This window comes from Lithobates pipiens, unplaced genomic scaffold, assembly GCF_037356315.1.
Source record: "Lithobates pipiens isolate NorthernLeopardFrog02 unplaced genomic scaffold, aLitPip1_a1.2 Scaffold_8, whole genome shotgun sequence".
NCBI classification, from domain to species: domain Eukaryota; kingdom Metazoa; phylum Chordata; class Amphibia; order Anura; family Ranidae; genus Lithobates; species Lithobates pipiens.
Genome location: NW_027507903.1, coordinates 170,659,616 through 170,684,650, shown reverse-complemented (window position 1 = coordinate 170,684,650; position 25,035 = coordinate 170,659,616). Strand labels below are relative to the sequence as shown.

The window sequence follows — 25,035 nt, the reverse complement described above, 5'->3', positions numbered from 1 at the left end:
ACTGCTTGGCTTCAATACTGAGTCACTAACCCCAAACAAGTAGATTTGGAGGTCTGTAAATTCTCTAATTTGTTCTGCATACTTGTTCAAGGTCAGTGGTTTAGAAAGCACTGACCCCATGGTTTCAGCATAATAGCCAGGTGAGTAGATTTTTCAGGAGATCAGCAATGGCACTCTGTTTTACTCCAGAACAAGTTTACTAAAGCTTATGTAATAAAACAGAAATGAGTCTAGGAAAGAACTGAGGCAATTTAGTCAATGGATATGAAGTGTAAATCTAGGTATAGTGACTTTTGATCCAATTGTTTCAGATATTTAATTTAAATACTTCAACTCACTTCACACACAAATCTTCCCCTTTTTCTGTATGTGTTTTTATAAATTGTTAATGCTCTCCTCACTTACACCTCCGTTTTTATGCATCTACAACTTCAGCTGTAGTATTTATTTGTATTTGGAAGTATGTTCTTTTTGTTCTACTTCACATACAGGCAGTCCCCAGGTTGCAAACATGATTGGTACTGTAGATATGTTCTTCAGTTGAATTTGTATGCAAGTTGGAACAGGCACATTTTCTTAAATACTTTTTTTTTAGGTGCAACTCCCAGACAAAAAAAAATATTTTTAAGTTAGCATAGGGAAGTGTTAACTGGCCATGCAGTGTTGTGGGATTGCTGACAGGTCCACCAGACAATAGGTGGCTGCATACGATGAGCAGCAAGATGGCCACCCGGCAGTTTCCTGCACTAGCGTGACTTTACAGTGCCTTCATTCTTAAAGCTGTGTTTCAGCCTCCCCCTCCAAAAATAAAAAATCAGCAGCTACACATACTTTAGCTGCTGGCTTTTAATATTAGGACGCTTGCATGTCCTGGAATCCAGCGGTGTCGGCTCCCCAGACGATGTTTCCATCGGCTGTCATGTGCTGCCATTGCCAGCAAGTGAACTCGACAGTGAAGCCTTGCGCCTTCACAACCGGGTCCCTACTGTGCATGGAGGAGGGGGATAAACTTCTGATGTACCTCCCTTCAGCAAAGTCTAACGGAGGTGGGGACAGGGTACCTGTCAAAAAAAAAAAAAAGGTACATACTCTCCCCCAAAAGGTGCCAAATGTGGCACCAAAGGGAGGAGGAGGAATCCAGATAAGTGGAAGTTCCACTTTTGGGTGGAACTTTGCTTTAAGTACAAATCATATGCAAGTTGAATGCTTGTAACTCGGGGACTGCCTGTACTTGAGTTATGTTATGAATGACAATACAATTTTTTTTTCCTGATGCAGTCAAAGATAAATAATGTTAACATACCCCTCACTATACCCACCTTGAAATAGACAGATTTTTTTCAAACTACGCAGTGGAGGATTATTATTATTCATTATAGATTTTTAAATTCCCAGATTGCAATTGTGTATGTGGGCATTTAAAGGATCCAAATAATTGGGGTCTCCAGGTATTTTTTTTTTTTTATATGTATCATGCACACAATGACAGGATATTCCTTTTATCTCATTGAAAAGGGAATATGTGATGTTGCACTCTTATCAGTTTAAAGCCCAACTCCAGGATGCTAGCAACCCCCTCATTAACTGCTGATAATAAAAAAGGAACCATGTCCATTGTTCTATGAATCCACAAACATGTAACGATCCTTTCTTCTTCTGTTTACTTCCTGGGGTCCTTCACGTGTCCACACCACTACCTACGTGCCATGGACACGTGAAGTTTGTGGAAGTAAGGATCCATGCACACTGGGCTTAGAAAAAAAAAAAACACTCATATAGAGCATTTTTTGTACAAAGTTTAGACGAGTTTAGGAGAGTTTTAGCTTTTGTCTGCCAGTAAGCTCCAATCTGAAACTGGAACCAAAAGTTTTTTTTTTTTTTTCCTGCCTCTAAACGTTGAGCTGAAAATATGCCTGTAATTGTCCTAATGTGCATGGACACCTAGGAAAACATTGAGTAGCTTCTACAGGCAGAACACAAAACTCATGTAGAAGCAACATTTTTTAAGCCAGTGTGCATGGAGCCTAACACTTCTAGGAGCTGAGTCTGCTGTAATAGGCACCAGAGGCAGGAGAATTCACAGGTGTAGTGAGGGAACCAATGCCCAGTATGATCATGAGCAAGAAACAATACCTGTTCCCCAGGGCAAGAAATTAGCTTGGTTTCTAAAAGAAACCGTGACTTTGATCTATTGCACTGTAAGATGGCTGGGGGAAAGGTGTTTTAAGGAAGACTAAGGTAATTGATGTACAATGCACTACACTATTTAATTGCATTTTTGGCTGAAGTTTGGCTTTTTAACTGTACTACTGTGGCTTTGGCACAAGTGTTCAGATCAATTGTCTATTTATATTGAGTATTCCCCAACTCCATCAAACAGTACACTGCTTTTCTCCATTGTAGACTTGCTGCGGGAGCCACAGAAGCAACAATGTTTTATTCGAGTAGTTTGGATGTGACAACCAAAATCTTTTAACTTTATTCGTGCATCATCAGTGTTGTTGAGCCACACCTTTTTATTTAAATTATTTTTTATATATATATATATCTATCCCTTTAGTGTCACTGACAGGCCATTATACTGCTAGTGATGTTAGCTGATTTGTTCCTCTGTAGATTGTGTATTAACTGGGTATAAGGTTACACAGTGGCAACAAAAAGGCTTCAAGGCTTATTCATGTACTTTAAAAACATCAATAAATCTAGGCCGTAAATCATTGTTTCACTGCCGCAATGCAAGTCAATGATGAAGGTCCTTCGACTTTTTGATCTCTTCTGCTGAAGGAAATTAAGAAAAGCAGCACATTTGGAAGTACATAGGGAAGGCGATGGCTCTAGTACTACAGATAATACACAGGAGGGAACTTTGCAGAACTACGGTACAAGCTCCTCTTACAGTATTGGCACAGTCTTCAGAGATATCTGGCATGCTGCTTTCTTTTTATCAGGGTTTGTATTTTTTTCAAGTATTTCAGGAGAGATGCAATATTCCTTCTGGAAATCACTGATCTAGTTTCTGGGTCCTCCACAGAAATTTGAATTATAGAGGAACAAACATTCATTGCAAAGTGAGGTGGATAACTTGGGCAATACATTGCAAAGTCATAATTGATTGGACTCTGCCAATTAATCTTCTAAAATATTTTCTTCATTATAAATTGGTAATTCTTTTTCAAACCTAAAAACAAATTTGCAGAAGAAATACATGTGACCATTGATTAAGAAGATGATATTCAAGAATGAGCGGAAGACATTAGTTGGATTATTTAGGTATTTGATCTTGAAATTGTATCTGTTTAAAAATTTAAGTGTCTCGGAAACAGGAAAACCATTGGCAAAGCATCTCATACATAGTTTATGGGTGACAGGTTTAGATGTAATTTCTGTGAGTAGGGGAAGACTCCTGACCAGAAGAAGGGATATTGCGTGCCTCATTAATGTTGTCATGCGTCTTCGTTATATAATCATGTAGCTTGTTTATGCCTGTGTTCTGCTAACATAAGTGCTCAAAAAATTCTGATGTTTTTGTGATTTATACTTTAGCTCCATAACTCCACATGGTAATAACTTTTTTCCAAATATATTGTAGTTTTGTGACAAAAATAAATGCTTAAATGATTAACACATACAGTTTTGAGATATTAGGAGGAATTTGTTTATTTAGGAGTTGATCTGAAATCTGTTACTACTTGCAACGGCTGACAGCTGTTGAGTATTAGTTGCTCTCCCTTGATACGTTTTCATAAGACACAATTGTATTTTGCTATTGATATGCCACAACATGTCCTTGGCAAAACAAATTCTGTCCTACGCCAATGGTAATTTGTGGTTTTCCCAATTTAATATTATTTTTACATTACAGTGCCTTGAAAGTGTTCATACCCCTTGAAATTTTCCACATTTTGTCATGTTACAACCAAAAACGTAAATCTATTTTATTGGGATTTTATGTGATAGACCAACACAAAGTGGCACATAATTGTAAAGTGGAAGGAAAATGATAAATGTTTTTCAATTTTATTAACAAATATCTGAAAAGTGTGGTGTGCATTTGTATTCAGCCCCCTTTACTCTGATACCCCTGTCTAAAATCTAGTGGAAAAAATGCCTTCAGAAGTCACCTAAATAGTAAATAGTCCACCTGTGTGTGATTTAATCTCTGTATAAATGCAGCTGTTCTGTGAAGCCCTCAAAGGTTTGTTAGAGAACCTTGGTGAACAAACATCATCATGAAGGCCAAGGAACACCCTAGACAGGTTATGGATAAAGATGTGGAAAAGTTTAAAGCAGGGTTAGGTTATTAAAAATAAAATAAAAATAAAAATCCCCAAGCTTTGAACATCTCACGGAGCACTGTTCAATCCATCATCCGAAAATGGAAAGCGTATGACACAACTGCAAACCTACCAAGACATGGCCGTCCACCTAAACTGACAAGGCGGGCATGGAGAGCATTAATCAGAGAAGCAGCCAAGCGGACCATGGTAAATATGAAAGAGCTGCAGAGATCCACGGCTCAGGTGGGAGACTGTCCACAGGACAACTATTAGTCATGCACTCCACAAATCTGGCCTTTATGGAAGAGTGGCAAAAGGAAAGGCATTGTTGTAAGAAAACCATAAGCAGTCTTGTTTGGAAGAAGCCATGTGGGGGACAAAGCAAACATGTGCAAGAAGGTGTTCTGGTCAGATGAGACAAAAATTTTACTTTTTGGCCTAAAGGTAAAACACTATATGTGGCTGAAAATAAACACTGCACATCACCCTGAACACACCATCCTCGCCCTGAAACATGGTGGCCGCATCATGTTGTGGGGAAGCTTTTCTTCAGTAGGGATAGGACAAGCTGGTCAGATTGATGGGAAGATGGAGCCAAATACAGGGCAATCTTAGAAGAAAACCTGATAGTCTGCAAAAGACTTGAGACTGGGGCAGAGGTTTATCTTCCAGCAGGGCAACGACCCTAAACATACAACCAGCTCTGCAATGGAATGGTTTGTATCAAAGCATATTCATGTGTTCGAATGGCCCAGTCAAAGTCCAGACCTAAATCCAATTGGCAAGATTTGAAAATTGCTGTTCACAGATGTCCTCCATCCAATCTAACAGAACTTGAGCAATTTTGCAAGGAAAAATGTCAAAGTCCCAGATGTGCAAACCTTGTAGAGACAAACCCAAAAAGACTTGCAGCTATAATCGCAACTAAAGGTGGTTCTACAGTTCTAAGTATTGACTCGGGGGGGTCAGAGATTTATTTTTCAGAGATTTATTTGTAAAAAATCTTGAAAAAAAAAAAACATTTAAACCATTAAAATCATTTTACTTCACAATTATGAACCAATTTTGTGTTGGTCTATCACATAAAATCCCATAATACATTTCAGTTTTTGGTTGCAATATGACAAAATGTGGAAAATTTCGAGGGGTTTAAATACTTTTTCAAGGCACAGTAAATGATTATGAGGCTTGACTTAATAATGTTTAGTGTTTTTAAGTTGGTGGCCCTTTGAGCATGTATGCGCAAAGCTAAAAAGGATTTGGTCACGTGGCAAATTAGGACTATGGTTACTACACTTAATTTACAGCAAAATATGGAGAAATGTAACTATCAGAGTTTTTGAGCACCTATATTTTTATGTGCGTCTTATTTTAATTTTTTTCCTGGCTTTCATTAATGTTGCGTCATAGTTTCAACATGTTAAATAATGTGACTATCATTTTATTATACGGACTATTCACATTTACCCAAGCCATGCTCTATAACATACAAGTTTTATAAAATGACATTTAAGAACTTTACATTAACATAACATATATTGAATGCTAGTTTATCTTTTTTATATAAAAATGACAGCATTTAATACAATGTAGATAGTAGTATTTGGAGAAAAATGCTCTATAGTGACACGCACAAACAATGTAAACACTTTACCTCATTTGTTATTAAACAAAAAACCTGTTTTAAATTGTAATGGTGGCTGACATGGTAAAAAAAAAAATCAACCAGATCATAAATAGCAATACCTTTATGAACTAATTAAAGAACAAATCATGCTTTTCATACAATAACTTGGCTTTTTTTCTTTTACTCATATCTTAATAGTAAGCCGACCCAATATTGGACACATATTTATACAAAGTAAAACACACAGGCTGGTTTGAGCTTGATGGTCACATGTTTCCGTAAACCGGATTTTATATTGTTTTTTTTTTTTTTTTTTCATTTGCAATTCGGTTACATTAATACATCAGTGGATATCAATTGTATTGTACAGTGGATGGAAAGTCTACACACCCCTGGTAAAATGTCAGGTTTCTGTGATGTAAAAAAATGAGACAAAGATAAATAATTTCAGAACTTTTTTCCACCTTTTTAATGTGACCTATAAACTGTACAACTCAATTTAACAACTGAAATCTTTTAGGGAGGGGAATTTAAAAATAAAAAAAACTTTAAAAAATGTGGTTGCATAGGTGTGCACACCTTCTTATAACTGGATATGCAACTGTGTCCAGAATTAAGCAATCACAAACTCATGTTTAAATAGGAGTCTGTACACACCTGCCATCATTTAAAGTGCCTCTGTTTAACCCCAAATAAAGTTCAGCTGTTCTAGTAGGTCTTTCCTGACTTTTTCTTAGACGCATCCTACAGCAAAAGCCATGGTCCGCAGAGACCACCCAAAGAATCAGAGGGCTCTTATTGTTATAGGATATCAGTCAGGAGAAGGGTAGAAAAGAATTTCCAAGGCGTTAGATATGCCATAGAACACATAGAAGACAGTCATCATCAAGTGGAGAAAATATGACACAACAGTGACATTACAAAGAACTGGCCGTCCCTCCAAAATTGATGAAAAGACGAGAAGAAAACTGGTCAGGGAGGCTGCCAAGAGGCCTACAGCAATATTAAAGGAGCTACAGTAATATCTGGCAAGTACTGGTTGTGTGGTACATGCAACAACAATTTTCCATATTCTTCATATGTCTGGGCTATGGGGGTAGAGTGGCAAGATGGAAGCTTTTTCTTACGAAGAAAAAAAATCCAAGCCTCGCTAAATTTTGAAAAAAAAAACATCTGAAGTCTCCCAAAAGCATGTGGGAAAATTATTATTATTTTTTTGGTCTGATAAAACCAAGGTTGAACTTTTTTGGCTATAATTCCAAAAGAGGTTTGGCGCAAGAACACTATAACCACAGTGAAACGTGATGGCAGCGTCGTGCTTTGGGGCTGTTTTTCTTCAGCTGGAACCCCTGTTCCCTGCCTTAGTCAAGGTAGAGGGAATTGTGTATGACCAGTTCCAAATACCAGTCAGTATTGGCACAAAACCTTCAGGCTTCTGCTAGAAAGCTGAACATGAAGGGGAACTTAACCTTTCTGCATTAGAACGACCCAAAACATACATCCAAATCAACAAAGGCATGGCTTCACCAGAAGATTAAACTTTTGGAATGGCCCAGCCAGAGCCCAGACCCGAATCCGATTTGAAAATCTATGGGGTAATCTGAAGAGGGCTGTGTACAGGAGACAGATCAATCTGACAGATTTGGAATGCTTTTGCAATGAAGAGTGGGCAAATTTTGCCATGCTGATAGACTCCTAACCAAAAAGACTGAGTGCTGTAATAAAATCAAAAGGTGCTTCAACAAAGTATTAGTGTAAGGGTGTACACACACATGCAACCATATTTTATTTTTACTTCCATCCACCTAAAAGTTAGTTGTACAGTTTATAGGTCATGTTAACCCAAGGTTCACATATGTGCGATGCAGGAACCAACGCAATTACTTTGCTGGTTCCCGCATCGCATCCCTCTCGCAGGCAATTCCCACTGCTTTCTGCAAACCGCTGTGGGTGTCATTAACAAAGTGACAAAGTTAATGACACCCACAGTTTAGTTCACAGATCGCTGTGCAAACTGTGAACTCGTACAGGAATCGGATTGCATAGGTGAGAACACCCATGCAATCCGATTCTAGTGTGGGGGAAAAATCCGTGCGACTCCAATGCGAGTTCAGCCATAAAACTGTGCCCAGAGATCGCATGTGATCAGCAACTGCGTTGCGGGTGCATATCATAAAGGGGTGCAAATCACATGTGATCTCTGAGATCGAACTAGTGTGAACCCAGGCTCAAGGTGGAAAATGTTTTGAAATGATTTATCTTTGTCTCATTTTTTTTACATCACAGAAACCTGAAATTTTAACGGGTGTGTAGACTTTTATATCCACTGTATAAACAAACTTTTTTCATAAAATTAATTTCTTGTGCATTTTATTCTCTGAGAAGCCAAGCCTTTCAGAATGTTTAACATTGACCACTTTTTCACTTCAGTTCAAAGAAGTCAAAAAATTCTATCGACAAATCTACAGAAACTGACAATGGTTACGTATCATTAGAAGGGAGGTTGACAGGTAAAAGCAGTGAAGATGGTGTACACATTCATGAGCCTCCTAGTGAAACCGTCCATTCTGAAGAGACCACATGGGTAGCAGGAACTACCAGGACTCATCAAGCCAAGCCAGTGTACAACAAAACCAAAATCGTAAGTCAACATTGATTATGTTCTTAATGTATGTTAGTAGGTTTTGATTTAGACTAAATAACAGGTATTGGCAGGATGTTTTGGTTCTTATTTTCAACAGCTGTTTAACCGCTTTCAGACCGGACCATTTTGCTGGCTTAAGACCAGGCCACGTTTTGCGATCTGGCACTGCGTCAATTTAACTGACAATTGCGCGGTCGTACGACGTGGCTCCTAAACAAAATTGACTTCTTTTTTTCCCCCCACAAATAGAGCTTTCTTTTGGTGGTATTTGATCACCCCTGCGGTTTTTATTTTTTGCGCTATAAACAAAAAAGAGCAACAATTTTGAAAAAAAAGCAATATCTTTTACATTTTGCTAGAATATCCCCCAAAAATATATATAAAAATTATTTTTTTTCCCTCAGTTTAGGCTGATACGTATTCTTCTACATATTTTTGGTTAAAAAATCACAATAAGCGAGTGATAGCGTTTACAAAATAGGGGATAGTTTTATGGCATTTTTATCAAAAAAAAATTTTTTTTCTTACTAGTAATGACGGCGATCAGCGATTATTATTATTTTTTTTTTCTTGTGACTGCGACATTATGGTGGACACATCGATTATTTTTTACACATTTTTGGGACCATTGTCATTTATACAGAAATTGGTGCTATATAAATGCACGGATTGGCAGTGAAGGGGTTAACCAGGGGGTGGCAGTGTAGGGGTTAAGTGTGTCCTAGGGGCGTGTTACTAACTGTGTGGGGCTGGGCTGTGTTAGTGAACACTGATCTCTGCTCCAGTCACTGGGAGCAGAGATCAGTGTCACTTATTGCTAGGCAGAACGGGGAGAGGTTGTTTACTTCCGCATCTCCCTGTTCAGCCTCCCCGTGAGACAATCGACCAGACTCGCAGGGGTCCCGACCGGCGGCGGCATTCTTAAAGGGAAGTACCTGTACGCCCATATGCCTGTCTGTGCTATTCTGCCGATGTACATCGTTGTGCGCCGGTCGGGAAGTGGTTAAAGTGATAAAGTAAATTTTTTATTTTTATTTTTTGTTTACCACTTCATCCTTAATGACCAGGCCATGTCATGCGTTGGTGTTTTTAAACAAAATTGATGTCCTTTTTCCCCCCCACCACAAATAGCTTTCTTTTGATTGTATTTGATCACCTCTGGTTTTTTTATTTTTTGCGCTATAAACAAAAAAGGCTGACAATTTTGAAAAAACAAACAAACTATTTTTTACATTCTGCTATAATAAATATCCAAACAATATAAAAAAAATAATTTATTCATCAGTTTAGGTTAATATGTATTCTTCCACATATTTTTGGTAAATTAAATCGCAGTAAGCATATATTGATTGGTTTGCACAAAAGTTGTAGCGTCTACAAAATAGGAAATAGATTCATGGACATTTATTTTTTTGTCTTTTTTGGTAATCTCTGATTTTTAGCAGGACTGCGACATTGTGGCGGACAAGTCTGACCCCAAGTGACACTTTTTGGGGACCAGTGACATTATTACAGTGATCAGTGCTAAAAAAAAAAAAAAAATGCACTGATCAATGTATAAATGACAGGGAAGGGGTTAACACTAGGGGGCGATCAAGGGGTTAACAGTGTTCCCTGGGTGTGTTCTAACTGTGTGAGGGATGGGCTCACTAGGACAACACAGAGATCGCTGTTCCTGATCATGAGGAACAGCAGATCTCGATGTTGTCCCCTGTCAGAATGGAAATCCGCCTTGTTTATATAGGCAGATTCCCCGTCAGCCTCTCTGTGGCGCAATTGCTGGTGGCCAGCGGACATAGAGCACGCCCACAGTATTGCATGAAACTACGTACAGCTACGTTGTTTTGCGCAATAGGGTCGACCTGCCACAGTATATGTACTGTGGCTGGTTGGCAAGTGATTAAATATTAAGCATACAGAGCAGCCACAATCCCCCTCTTCTGGACCCTACCTCCTGCCAAGTGCCCCTAGAGCAAGCAGCTTGCATTGGGGGGCTTTCGACAATGACTGTTTGTGTCCATTCACACACAACCTGCAACTTGTGCCTACCCACTTATTGGCTGTGATTGATGGTAGCGGGAGCCAATGGCTCAGCCAATGAGGAGGGAGAGTCCATGGAGAGCCAAGGCTCTTGTGCACAATGCTGTAGGAATATCGGGTTTAGGCAAGTATTAGGGGGCTGGGGGAGCTGCTGCACTCAGGTTTTTTACCTTTATGCATAGAGTTCATGAGGGTAGAAACATGGAGCCTTTAGAACCACTTTAAAGCATGCTTTAACCTAAAAGATGTAATTTTGGAATTCAGTATTTTTAGAATTGTCTGGGTTAATAATTAAATTTGATTTTTAGTTACTCTTTATGGACACGAATAGTAAATTTTTAATGTACATAGAAGCGGGATCTTTGTGTTTTTTAGCTTGTTCTTTTTCATACTATGAAGATGGCTATAGCCGAGCTGTTTCCTCTAATGCATTGTTTTTTGACAAATACATTAAACGAAATGTTGTAGCAAATAGACTATCCTAGGCATATGTTTAAACCAGGGGGAAGTTTGTCATTGACTTTTTTTTTTTATATATATATATATATATATATATATATATATATATATATATATATATATATATATATATATATATATATATATATATATATATATTTAACCACTGCAGCCCCAGACGATTTTACCCCCTTCCTTACCAGAGCACTTTTTGCGATTCGGCACTGAGCCACTTTAACTGACAATTGTTCGGTCGTGCGACTTTGCACCCAAACAAAATTGACGTCATTTTTTTTCACACAAATAGAGCTTTCTATTGGTGGTATTTGATCACCCCTGCGGTTTTTATTTTTTGCGCTATAAACAAAAATATAGACACAATTTTGGGGAAAAAAATTTTTTTTTTTACTTTTTGCTCTTAATATCCCCCAAAAATATATATAAAAAAACATTTTTTTTCCTTAGTTTACGCCGATACGTATTCTACATATTTTTGGTAAAAAAAATTGCAATAAGCGAATATTGATTGGTTTGCGCAAAATTTATAGCGTTTACAAAATAGGGGATAGTTTTATGGCATTTTGGTTATTTTTTTTTTTTTTATTTCTGCGATATAATATGAAAAAAAAAAATCCTCTCCCAGTCCCCCCTTAGACACTTACCTGAGCCTGATCTCAATCCAGAGCTGTGCCCATCTGCAGCAGCTCTTCTCCCCTCTCTCTTCTCACAGGAGACTCTGCAGCAGCGGGAGCCATTGGTTTCTGTTGCTGTCAGTCAAATCTTATGAAGACAGGGTAGGGCCGAGCAACTCTTTGTGTGTCTATAGACAAACAAAGTTTAGCTTGGAATTAAGCCTGTACAACTGCCCCCATAGCAAGTGGCTTGCAGTGGAGGCACTCAGAGAAGAGAAGTCAAGGTCAATGGCAGTGGACTCCAGAAGTGTATTTTTGGGGCCCACGCTGTGCAAAACGATACCACACAATGGGTAAGTAGAACATGTTTATTATTTAAAAGAAAAATTATAACCAGTTAAAACACAGTTGACCCTGGTGCTATGTTTCTAGTCTATGTGCATATTTAAGGAGAGCTGCTAAAGCAGTGGTCATCAACCCTGTCCTCAGGGCCCACCAACAGGCCAGGTTTGCAAGATAACTGAAATACATCACAGATGATATAATTTGCTGCTCAGTGATTGCAGTATTGTAGTCTGCATCTCCCCAAGGTAATACATAAAGCCTGGCCTGTTAGTGGGCCCTGCGGACAGGGTTGAGGACCACTGTACTAAAGTATGTGTCACTTGTACAAAGGATTTTTTAAGAAGCTTTTTGTGTTTGTTAGTTCCTTTTACTGTAACCTGATTTGTTGCCCAGTCGGTGTCTGGGAAACGGATACTAATAAACCAAAGCATGGGCAGAGAACATTTGTATGTGTAGATGTCAGCCAGTCAATGTGTTTTTTTTTCTCTTTCATTCATTGACTTAGCATCTTCATCTTGACCTTAGGGTTACATCGCCCCGTTAGGAGAGGACAAGGCAGAAAGTGTTAAAAACAGCAACACTTGCACAGTACCACCCAGGGGATGGTCTTACTGGCTATAACCCCTCACACTGCATCCAGCAGCTCAGTTTTTTTTCTGCCCAATGTAGTAGAAGGACCTGGCTCCCGGTGGGACCATTGGTCCTGGAAATTCTTATCTTTTTTTCAGCATTTTTGATTCCTGGGATCTACAATCAACAGCCGGGCTTGGTGACAGGCTGGATAATATAGATCCTTGTAGTCTCCCCAGCCTGGCCATCGAGAGCCCTAGCTATGCGCTGGGTCAGCCACGACATGCCCCGTCTGATCCAGGGGCGGCCGGTGAGCTATATGCGCCGGGGCACACATATGACTGGGCTACTGCTGTGTCACAGGGTGCCATGGCCGGCAGCCACTCTGTACTGCTCGGGTGATGGGTCTGTCTGTGGAATACATGCAGCAGTCCCTGCAGGACTTGCCCTTCCAGGGAGAGGCTATTTGGTGCCTCGCTGGATGACATTATTAAGAATGTTACTGGGGGTAAGAGTACATTGCTCCCACAGTCCAGAAAGGGAAGGAGCCACGCCGTAGGCATGGGCCCTCCTTTTCCAGTCAGAAGCGGATTTTTCATCCGCACGGGTTGGCAGGTAAGTGTTCCCAGTGCGACAAGGGGCCTGCTGAGGGACAAGCAGAGCAAAATCTTTTACCGTATGAAGGTTTGCCCCTGCCAGACTCTCGGGTGGTGGGGTCGCCTTCGGGAGTTTGCAGCCCGGTGGACCTCCTTACTTTCCGACCAGTGGGTCTGCGTACTGGTTTCATCAGGATACAAGATAGTTTCTTTCTTGTTCGCCAAACAGATTTTTTTCCCCCTCCAACCTTCATCTTCCACAGGCTCGTCAGAAGGCCCGGTTTGGTGCAGTACAGGACCTACTGCTGCGCGGGGTGTTAGTACCTGTACCAACGCCGGAAAGGTTTCAGGGTTTCTACTACAATCTATTTGTAGTCCCAAAGAAGCAAGGGGTCCCTCCAGTCCTGGACATCAAAGCCCTCAACAGCTTTGTGAAGTTACAAAGGTTCAGGATGGAATCCACTCGCTCAGTGGTCACTGCACTCCATCAGGAGGATTTTCTGGCATCCCTGGACATCAAGGACGCATACTTGCATATCCCCATATTTATCAAGCATCAGAGGTTTCTGCGATTTGCGGTCGGGGATGAGCACTACCAATTTGTAGCTCTCCCGTTTGGCCTGGCGTCGGCACCGAGGGTCTTCACCAAGGTGCTAGCTCCAATTTTGGCTTTGCTAAAGCAGTGAGGGATCACAATCATGGGTTACCTGGACGACCTCCTTCTGAGAGCAGCTTCCGGCTCAGAATTAAGGAAGGATGTGGCAATCACCATGCAAACTCTTCAGGAGTTTGGTTGGGGACTGAACCTACAGAAGTCAGTTTTGGTGCTGACTCTTTCTCCCTTCGGACAAGCTGCAGACTCTTCAACATCTCTGTTGTCCTTGGATTGCCAAATTAGGGTGAGCCAGCTAGTCAGGCATTCCCTGTTCTGGTGGCTGAGGACGCCAGCCCTTCATTGGGGGAAGTTGTTCCTTCCTCTTCATTGGATGGTAATCACAATGGACGCAAGCCTGACAGTTGGGGGGAGTTTGGGGTGTACAGTCAGCCCAGGGTCGATGGACCCAGGAAGAATCCTGCCTGCCGATCAACGTGTTGGAACTTCGGGCAGTCAGGCGGTGTCTCTCCACATGGTCACAGAGGCTGCAGGGGCGTCCAGTCAGGATCCAGTCGCACAACGCCACAGCGGTGGCGTATGTCAACCATCAAGGAAGAACAAGGAGCTTGGCTGCAGCACTGGAGGTCTCTCACATCCTGCGGGGGGTAGAGTGGCGCGTGCCGCCTCTGTCAGCCGTGTACATTCGGGGCATAGAAAACTGGCAGGCGAACTACCTAAGTTGGCAGATGCTGGACCAAGGCGAATGGTCGCTACATCTGGATGTATTTTGGCTCCTTTGCCTAAGGTGGGGCATGTAAGATTTGGATTTCTTGGCTTCTCGACTCAATCAGAAGGTACGGAGGTTTGTGGCCAGGTCAAAGGATCCCTGGGCGAACGCGGCAAATGCTTTGGCTCCATGGGGGCATTATCGGCTGAATATGCTTTCCCCCACTCAAACTTCTACCACGTGTGCTTCGTAGAGTGGAGGTCAAGGGGATTCTGGTAATTCTGATTGCCCCAGATTGGCCTCAGCGTCCGTGGTACACCAACATAGTACGAATGGTGGCAAATGTTCCTTGGCGACTGCCGATGCGAGAGGACCTTCTGTCGCAAGGCCCAATACTTCATCCTGCTTTACCGTCACTGGCTTTAACGGCATGGCTGTTGAAAGCCAGGTGCTAAGGGACCGAGGTCTGTCAGATTTGTTAATATCCACTATACTGAGGTCATGGAAGTCATTTCTTGAAAGATTTATCATCGTACGTGGAAGGCCTTCATCTCCATGTGTGAGGAGATGGGGTGGGGTCCGCGCACATACTCTATTTCCCGAATCCTGCTTTTTTTTTCTTGCAGCGAGGAGTGGATCAGAAACTTGCCTTAAGCAATATCAAGGGGCAGATAGCAGCTTTGGCTGTCTTTTTTTTTTTATTTTTATTTTTTATTATTTTTTTTTTTTTCAGCGACCCTTCCCACGGAGGTAGCGGTGGTCGAACCCCCAGAACAAACATACTCACCAATGAATGAGTTATTCATTGGTGAGTATGTTTGTTCTGGGGGTTTGACCACCGCTACCTCCGTAGGATTTGAATCTGGTGCTCTCGGTGCTTAAGAAACCACCATTTGAAAACATTAGAGAGATGCCCTTAAGCCCCATACACACTATCAGTTTTTCTGCTGAGTTTTTCCTTCAGATTTACCAAAACCATATAATATGAGGTCAAACCTTAGGAGTTTCAATTGGTATGTAATCAGGCCGGCCCTTGTCCTACATGGTTTTGGTAAATCTGAAGGAAAGTCAGCAAATAATCTGATAGTGTGTATGGGGCTTTTTTGACACTCTCTCAGAAAGTAGTCTTCTTAGTGTCTATTACGTCTGCCAGGAGGGTTTCTGTCTTTCAATCCCCCTACTTCCCTACTTGATCCTCCATAAGGATAAAACAGTGCTGCGTCTTCTGCCTTAGTTTCTGCCAAAGGTTGTTTCGGCCTTTCATCTAAATGAGGACATTGTGCTTCCGTCCTTATGTTCTTGGCCGTCACACCACAAAGAGATGGCTTTGCATTCCTTGGACGTGGTCTGGGCTCTGCGGGTGTATCTGTCTGCCACGACTCCTTTTTCGGAGTTCAGACTCGCTGCTTGTATCGGTGGCTGGTCCGAAGAAGGGACCATTTCTCTGTGGATCAGACAGATTGTGGTTCAGGCTTATGCCATAAGGGGACGGGCACACCCCACGGCACATTCTACCAGGGCTATTGGTGCCTCTTGGACTTTCCGACATCAAGTGTCCGTTTTCCCAGGTGTGTAAGGCGGCGAACTGGTCATCCGTTCACACTTTCTCTAAATTTTACAAGGTTGATGTGAGTGCATCTTCGGATGCTTGCTTCGGCTGCAAGGTTTTGCAGATGGCTGTTTAAGGTTGCAACTCCTCCGTTGAGGAGCTCTGATTGTTATGGGTGGAGTTATTTTCTTGCTGTTCCCACCCCTTGCTTCTTTGATACTGCTTGGGGACATCCCTAAGGTCAAGATGAAGATGCCGTGTCCATCAGTGAACGAAAGAGAAAATGGGATTTTTGTGCTCACCGTAAAATACTTTTCTCTGAAGTTCATTGACTGACACAGCACCCACCCCTCCTATGTATGTTTGTACTGCTTTTGACGAACCGAGCTGCTGGATGCCGTGTGAGGGGTTATAGCCAGTAGGACCGCCCCCTGGGCGGTACTGTACAAGTGTTGCTGTTTTTAACACTTTCTGCCTAGTCCTCTCCTAAAGGGGCGATATAACCCTAAGGTGAAGATGCTGTGTCCGTCGGTGAACTTCAGAGAAAAGGATTTTACGGTGAGTACAAAAATCCTATTTTTTTTTTTTTTTTTTTTTTTTACATATGTCGCATGTACGCATTTGGGTTGTCTAAGTGTTTGTCTATTTCAATGCTGAAGGGAGGGGAAGAATGGCAATGCTGGGACTTGATGCTGCCAAAAATCCTATTGCACCCTTGTTCATTTGGCCTTAGTGCAGTCTGTGAGGGTACCCTTAGATGTGAAAGTTGTCTGCCACTGTAGCCCATTTTTACAAACCTAACTTTCGCTAGTTTGTGTGTGTAACAATGAAAACCTTTCTAATGAAATGTGAATCTTGTTCAGGATGTGCAGAGATCCTTGGCTAATGTTTCTGATGAGGTTTCCAGTGAAGATGATCCCAGCACAGGATACATTGCACGGCGTAACATGGATCGGTCTCATAATGACAGTACGCTCAGAAACAGAAAGTCTCATCATTACAAAAAGCACTATACAACTGAGGTATGGCCTTAGTAATAGTTACTCCTTTTTCAAAAAAGTTTGAGGTATTTGGGTATTTTTAGGCATGTGTTAAGTAACCTTCTAATTTCTTCATTGTGACCTAGGAATTTTCTTTTGAACAAGACCTCAGATTGTTTATTAGTGGTTTAACGTAGACATGTGCATTCATTTTCGTTCGAATTTTGGCTATTCCCCTTATCGCTTTAACAAATAACTAACTTGCAGAATCCGAAAACCGAAAGATCCGATATAAATGCTTTATTTCCGTTTTTGTTGTAACAACAGTTCGATATAGATAGATTTGACATGACGCTGACAATATCGATCTGTGTCCATCGAACCTGTGGTCCAATGTGCCTTACCTTGGCTTTATTAGTCCAAGATTATTCTACATAGAGAGAAGATTTGACCATAGAGACAATAGCAAAAGGGGTTCAATGTGCCTAACCTAATTCTAATAGTCCAACATTATTCGACATAGAGAGAAAAGATTCGACGAAGCAATCGCCGCGAGCGGACATTTCTGGTCAAATGCTCCCCCATAGGCTATAGAAGAATTCTGATGTTGGTTGACTAGTAATAATAATTAATAAATTATTTCTCGTGTCCTACAACATTACAATTCTACTATAGCTTGAAGGTGGAGCATTCGACCGGAAATGTACGATTGCGGCGAGTACAGTTTAGCTGCTTTGTCGAATCTTCTTAGAACATTCGACAGACACCATAAGCCTTCAATGACAGATTCGACTTTAATTATTTCGGATTTTCAGACATATACATTTTTAACGAAACAAAATAATAAAAACTAATTTCGGGAGTAACTAAATTTATTTTTTGTACGAAAATGAAATTCTGAAACAAAATATTTCAGTGTTCACATCTCGTCTAGTTTAGAGTTGTTTTGGCTAATCTCTCTTGTTCCTTTATAAAAGTGAGAGCTACCGTTTGCATGTATTAGGAAATGTAACTTTCGTTATCAGTTGCAAATATTTAATAGGTATTGTAATGCCTTTGATTACCTTCTAAGATTTTTACGTTTCTAATCGGTTATGGGTGGTTTATGGCAAAAAAGTGCAAAGCCCTTTAAACTTGTGCTGCACGGTCTGGCACTGTTTTGTTTGCATTTAACATCAAAGACATCTGATTAATTAAGCTTGAACGTTTTTTATTCACTCTTGAATTTGTTAGTATGTTTTATTATATGGCTTACATGAATGCCTTTGTGGGAACTTTTATAAATACAGTACATGCTGACTGCACAGCAATAAATACAGTGGGTATAGAAAATAATCCCCCCCCCCTCTTTTTTTAAATCACGTTTTGTTTCTTTGCAGCCTGAAGTAAAGACCGTTTTTGTTTTATCCAGCCTTTATTAGTGCAACTTCTAACATCCAAGTGAAATATAGAACACCAACATGTCAGGAATTTTTTTTTTTTAAAAATGTAAAAACAGAATTGCTGATTTAAAAAAAAAAGATCACCCCCCCCCCCCCCCCCCTTGTGTCCATATTTTGTTCAACCACCTTTTGCTTTAATTACAGCCTTTAGTCTGTTGGGATATGTCTCTACTATGCACATCTAGACTTTGCAATATTTGCCCATTCTTCTTTGCAGAACTGTTCAAGTTCAGTTAAATGTGATGGTGACAGTTTGTGGACTGTAGTCTTCAAGTCATTCCACAGATTTTCAATGGGGTTTAAGTCTGGGCTCTGACTAAGCCAAGCAAGGACACTCACCTTTTTTTCTCCAACCACTGTATATTACCACCTCTGTGCTTTACTGTAGGAATGGTTTTATTCAGATGGTGAGCTGTACTGGATTTCTGCCAGACATATCATTTGGTGTTGAGGACAAATAATTCAATTTTTGTCTCATCTGACCTTAACACCTTTTTTCCATGTGGCCCCAGAATCTTCAAGGTGCATTTAGGGTGGCCAGATGAGACTAAAATTGCATTATTTGGCCTCAACACCAAACTATATGTCTACCGGAAATCTAATATAGCTCACCATCCAAATAATACCATTCCTGCAATAAAGCACAGAGTTGGTAATCTCCTGTTATATGGGGGTGTATCTCTGCAGCAGGCACTGGTGCACTTGTCAGGATAGAAGGAAAATGCATGGGGCAAAATACCATCATTGAAACCCCATTGAAAATCTGTGGAAAGACTTGAAGACTGCAGTCCACAAACGGTCACCATTAAATTTAACTGAATTTAATTTAAGCAGTTCTACAGAGAAGAGTGGGCAAATAGTGCAAATTCTAAATGTGAAAAGTTAGTAGAGACACAGCCCAACAGACTAAAGGCTCTAATTAAAGCAAAATGTGGTCCTACAAACTACTGACCTAAAAGGGGGTGATCCTTTTTCCAACTCAGGGCTTCTGTCTTTAAAAAAAAAAAAAAAATAATTCTGACATGGTGTTCTATCTTTCACTTGGATGTTATAAGTTGTACTAGTAAATACAGCTAGATAAAACAAACCACACACACACACACACACACACACGACGGAAAGTATTCAGATCCCCCTTAAATTTTTCACTTTGTTATATTTATATTTTTCTAAAATCATTTAAGTTCTTTTTTCCCCTCATTAATGTACACACAGCACCCCATATTGACAGAAAAACACAGAATTGTTGACATTTTTGCAGATTTAAAAAAAAAAGAAAAACTGAAATATCACATGGTCCTAAGTATTCAGACCCTTTGCTCAGTATTTAATGGAAGCGCCCCTTTTTATCTAATACAGCCATGAGTCTTTTTGGGAAAGATGCAACAAGTTTTTCACACCTGGATTTGGGGATCCTCTGCCATTCCTCCTTGCAGATCCTCTCCAGTTCTGTCAGGTTGGATGGTAAACATTGGTGGACAGCCATTTTTAGGTGTCTCCAGAGATGCTCAATTGGGTTTAAGTCAGGGCTCTGGCTGGGGCCATTCAAGAACAGTCATGGAGTTGTTATGAAGCCACTCCTTCATTATTTTAGCTGTGTGCTTAGGGTCATTGTCTTGTTGGAAGGTAAACCTTCGGCCAGTCTGAGGTCCTAAGCACTCTGGAGAAGGTTTCTCTCCAGGATATCCCTGTACTTGGCCACATTCATCTTTCCCTCGATTGCAACCAGTCGTCCTGTTCCTGCAGCTGAAAAATACCCCACAGCATGATGCCACCACCATTCTTCACTGTTGGGACTGTATTGGACAGGTGATCAGCAGTGCCTGGTTTTCTCCACACATACCGCTTAGAATTAAGGCCAAAAAGTTCTATCTTGGTCTCATCAGATCAGAGAATCTTATTTCTCACCATCTTGAAGTCCTTCAGGTGTTTTTTTTTTTTTTTTTAAGCAAACTCCATGCAGGCTTTCATGTGTCTTGCACTGATGAGAGGCTTCAGTCGGGCCACTCTATCATAAAGCCCCGACTGGTGGAGGGCTGCAGTGATGGTTGACTTTCTACAACTTTCTCCCATCTCCCGACTGCATCTCTGGAGCTCAGCCACAGTGATCTTTTGGGTTCTTCTTTACCTCTCTCACCAAGGCTCTTCTCTCCCAATAGCTCAGTTTGGCCAGACAGCCAGCTCTAGGAAAGGTTCTGGTCATCCCAAACGTCTTCCATTTAAGGATTATGGAGGTCACTGTGCTCTTAGGAACCTTAAGTGCAGCAGAATTTTTTTGTAACCTTGGCCAGATCTGTGCCTTGCCACAAGTCTGTCTCTGAGCTCTTCAGGCCGTTCCTTTTGACCTAATGATTCTCATTTGCTCTGACATGTAATGTGAGCTGTAAGGTCTTGTATAGACAGGTGTGTGGATTTCCTAATCAAGTCCAATCAGTATAATCAAACACAGCTGGACTCAAATGAAGGTGTAGAACCATCTCAAGGATGATCAGAAGAAATGGACAGCACTTGACTTAAATATGAGTGTCACAGCAAAGGGTCTGAATACTTAGGACCATGTGATATTTCATTTTTTTTCTTTTAATAAATCTGCAAAAAATTTCAATTCAGTTTTTTCTGTCAATATGGGGTGCTGTGTGTACATTGAGGGAAAAAATGAACTTAAATGATTTTAGCAAATGGCTGCAATATAACAGAGTGAAAAATGTAAGGGGGTCTGAATACTTTCCGTCCCCACTGTGTGTGTGTGTGTGTATGTGTATATATGTATGTGTGTGTATATATATATATATAATACACCGTTTGATAAGATTTGTGTGTTTGCAACCCAAGTTTACTTTAATGGTTATGTGCTCAGGAGTTCCGTACAATTAACGCAATTACTACATACTTTATCTGTAATCGTTAAAAGCCAAATCCACCCAAATTAAAATTTCAAATGTGCGTGAAGGCTGGTAATTTTGAAGCTTGCAAACAAGCAAATCGCATCAGTTCAGCAAGCCGAAGGTGAGATATGGGCAGCACATTTTAATTCCTACTAATGGCCATTGTGAAGTCTTTAAAATGATATGTGTTCATGTGCTTATTGGGAAAGCAGTGTCCCACAAGTCAGAAATTACAGAAAAACACATACGACAAAACCCTACTCTTCCCTGAACAGATGAGTTTTAATCGTGAGGATTAAAATGTAAGTTACCAGGGGCATTGGTCATCTGTTGTCCCAAAATGTGCATGTAAATGCTTTCTTCAAACTTTTAGATAATGTCTAGTGCATAAATTCAAAATGTCTTTCTCAATAATAAATTGTCCAAGTTGCCACCGATGAAAGGTTTTGGGACTTGTTCTATAAACATGACCCGAAGTTTGTGAACCTTATTGTGATGTTTTGCAACTGGTTTATTTTATTCGCTTGTTGTCTTTTTTGTTTTCTATGACCAGTTTTATATCACCCTGATGTTTTTTAAATCTTGTGTAGAACGGGTTATTGCCTATATATGCTTATCAACATAGGCATTTGTGGTTGTATATGCACTTATTGATATTGCGATTGTAGTACTCTGTGATGCAGTATTTTTTTTGCCGGTATGTGCGTTATGGACATCTTCTCTAAGGCTGCTTTCACACTGGGGCGGGAGCGGCGCCGGCGGTAAAGTGCTGCTATTTTTAGCGGCGCTTTACCGTCGTTTTAGCGGCGGTCTGCGGGCGCTAGCGGGGTGGTTTTAACCCCCGCTAGCGGCCGAAAAAGGGTTAAACCCGCCCGCAAAGCGCCGCTGCAGTGGCGCTTTGCCGGCGGTATTGCCGCGGTGTCCCATTGATTTCAATGGGTAGGAGCGGTGAATACACCGCTCCTTCACTGCTCCAAAGATGCGGCTAGCAGGACTTTTTTCACCGTCTTGCCAGCGCATCGCTCCAGTGTGAAAGCCCTCCGGCTTTCACACTGGAGTGAAAGGGGCCGGTTTTTTTCAGGTGCTACACAGGCGCTATTTTTAGCGCTGTAAGGCCTGAATACCGCCCCAGTGTGAAAGCAGCCTAAGACTCAGAGTATATGTTGCACTTATGACAAATATAGGCACCTCGAGGGTTAGGAGTAGAAAACCACTAAAACACAACTTTAAAAGCCAAGGAGCTTCACTGCCTGTTTCCTGTACCTGAAATTGATTGAAGAATCGGCTCGGGTGCCTACATCGCTGTATCCTTGGACAGGTAAGTGTCCTTCTATTAAAAGTCAACAGCTACAGTATGTGTAGATGCTGACTTTATTTTATTTTTCCCAGCCTGGAGCTTGTCCAGGCTGGGAAAAATAAGCTTCTACAAGCAACTAAGACCTTCTCAGTTCACTCACTTGACTCACTTCACCTCTAAAAAGCCTTGCACAGTAGTATCCTACTGAAGAAAGTTTCCTGCAAATGTGCAAGGTTCCTGTTGTAAATCCTGACAATTCTTGTGTTACCAAGGCCTTTTAAACCGGACAAGGCTGGCTAAGTCCTCTTCCCGGTGACTGGTTGCCACCACTTGTTGGGATGGGGGTGTCTGTTGTTTTTTTTTTTGACTTATCGGTGAAATCCATTTTTGAGTACAGTATGGGACTCAAGTCCTTTGCCTCCTTTTCTTGTGATCTCTTTTTTGCTTGCTATAAAATTGATGCACGCTGGCAGTGGGAGGACTTGTATATAGGGATATCTTTGCAGCCCTCTTTTTTTACAATAGCCAATCATCTGACGGTAGCTTCATATACCATGGCAGTGACTAAAGGTCCTGTACTGTACTGCAAGATATGAATTTTACTGGTAAGTCAAAAATCCTGATAATCTGAGAATAAAGCTCTCTTTCCTTGTACAAGCAGATCCCCGGGGAGCGCATGATACCTGGCATTACCTTCCCAGAAAAGATGGGTTGCCATAGATGTCCTAACTGCAATATATTTATAATGCTGACTGTTAAAGAATTCTTTCAATGTCCACATGCTGGCAAAAAAATATATAATAACATTGATCATTGGGCGTACAACCTCAAATGTTTACAGTAACCCATTCAAAAAAAGATTTAAAAAGCATCATGGTGATAGATATAAAACTGACCATAGACAATGAAAGGAACCTGATCCAAACAATTCAGTCGCATTACATGCCTCCATGCACAATCATCAGGTTCAAAACCCAATGCCATGTTTATGGAAGAAGTAACAAAACCTTACAGGAATGGCAACTAGGACAATTTATTAAGGACAGAGATTTTTGGTGTATACGCTAGAGAGAGCATGCATACAATTGACATTGTTAAATTGCTATAAGTTGCACAGCTGCAACTATGGGCCTTGTGAAGTCATTTCCTATTCACAGTGCTGATTAGGCACAGCAGGTTGCAGGACTGCTAGTGTAAACATCCCGTATATAGTGCTGTGGATGTTTATTAACAGCCAGAATATTGATCACAGACCCCCACCGGCGCTTACTGATCCCTTACTATTGTCAGTGCAGGTGAATGCTTACCAGCTGATAGATTGTACAGCCTAGCCAGTGCTGACTGATCATTTACTATTGTCAGTGTAGGAGAATGTTTACAGCCAACAGATACATCACACAGTCCCCCAGTGCTGATTGATCCTTAAAATGGTTCTAAAGTCTCCAGACATTACCAGAGTCCTGTCAGCAATCCAGCAGTGTCCCAGCTGTAGCTCTTCTCCCTTAACTTGCTGATCTCACAGGAGGCACAAGAAGCAGCGGGAGCCATAGAAAGTGGGGGGCCTGGACGAGCTGTACTGTGTGAGTCTATGGACACACACACACACAGCCCGGCTCGAAAATACACACGGCTTGCTATGGAGACATCTGTAGGAAAAAGGAGCAGAACACGCCAGTGGGGGATTCAAGAACGAAATGTAAGGGGATGCTTCTGTGCAATATACCATTGCTCAGAGCAGTTAAGAATAATCTATTTTTATATTTAAAAAAAAATAGGCTTTAATATCGCTTTAATTATTCTGATGAAAGTGCCAGGGGCACTTGGCAAACATCTGATGTCATTAAAGTGGAAGTAAACTCCCCTATCGTTTTCAGCCAAGGAAGTTGCCATCTTTGCCTCTGTTTTAATCTTCAACTGCTATGGTGCTGCACATGTGATTCGTTATGACACCAGCCAGTGGATGGTTTCATAGTTTGGCTGAGAGAACAGCCAATGTGCACTTTCACATTCCCGGCATGCCTTTTTTTTTTTAAACTGTTTTAATCGATGGGTTTACTTCCACTTTAAGAAATACATGGCAAGAGCCTAACCACGATGTACAAAGCAAAGTGAAAATCTGAGAGAAGGCAAGGTGACTTCAACTTCTATATTTCCCCCATAATTGGTCTTTAGCAATGGTTGAAACTGACTGCTGGCTCAAACCGACATACCGGTTATAGTTTAGCGCAAACCACAGCACAGATTGGGATGGAACCAAGTGCTACGCACACTCCCCTGGGGGCTTTAACAGGGATACTACCTAAGGTTTCCTGGAGATCTTATTGTTTGTTACCAGCAGAGATATTCGAACCAGTGGTTGATTCATCCCAT

At 41.0% G+C, this 25,035-nt stretch overlaps 1 protein-coding gene across 3 annotated transcripts in view; it reads left to right on the top strand.

Moving 5' to 3' along the window:
- Positions 1–25,035, top strand: part of PHTF2 (putative homeodomain transcription factor 2) — a 196,327-nt gene that overhangs the window by 125,384 nt on the left and 45,908 nt on the right. For 2 of the 3 annotated variants that reach the window (XM_077472014.1, XM_077472015.1), the window contains 3 exons: positions 2,785–2,949; positions 8,335–8,545; positions 16,925–17,083. In XM_077472014.1, the coding sequence (XP_077328140.1) occupies positions 2,785–2,949; positions 8,335–8,545; positions 16,925–17,083 (535 nt within the window). The remainder of the gene's footprint in view (positions 1–2,784; positions 2,950–8,334; positions 8,546–16,924; positions 17,084–25,035) is intronic. The other variant, XM_077472016.1, reaches the window with a different exon arrangement.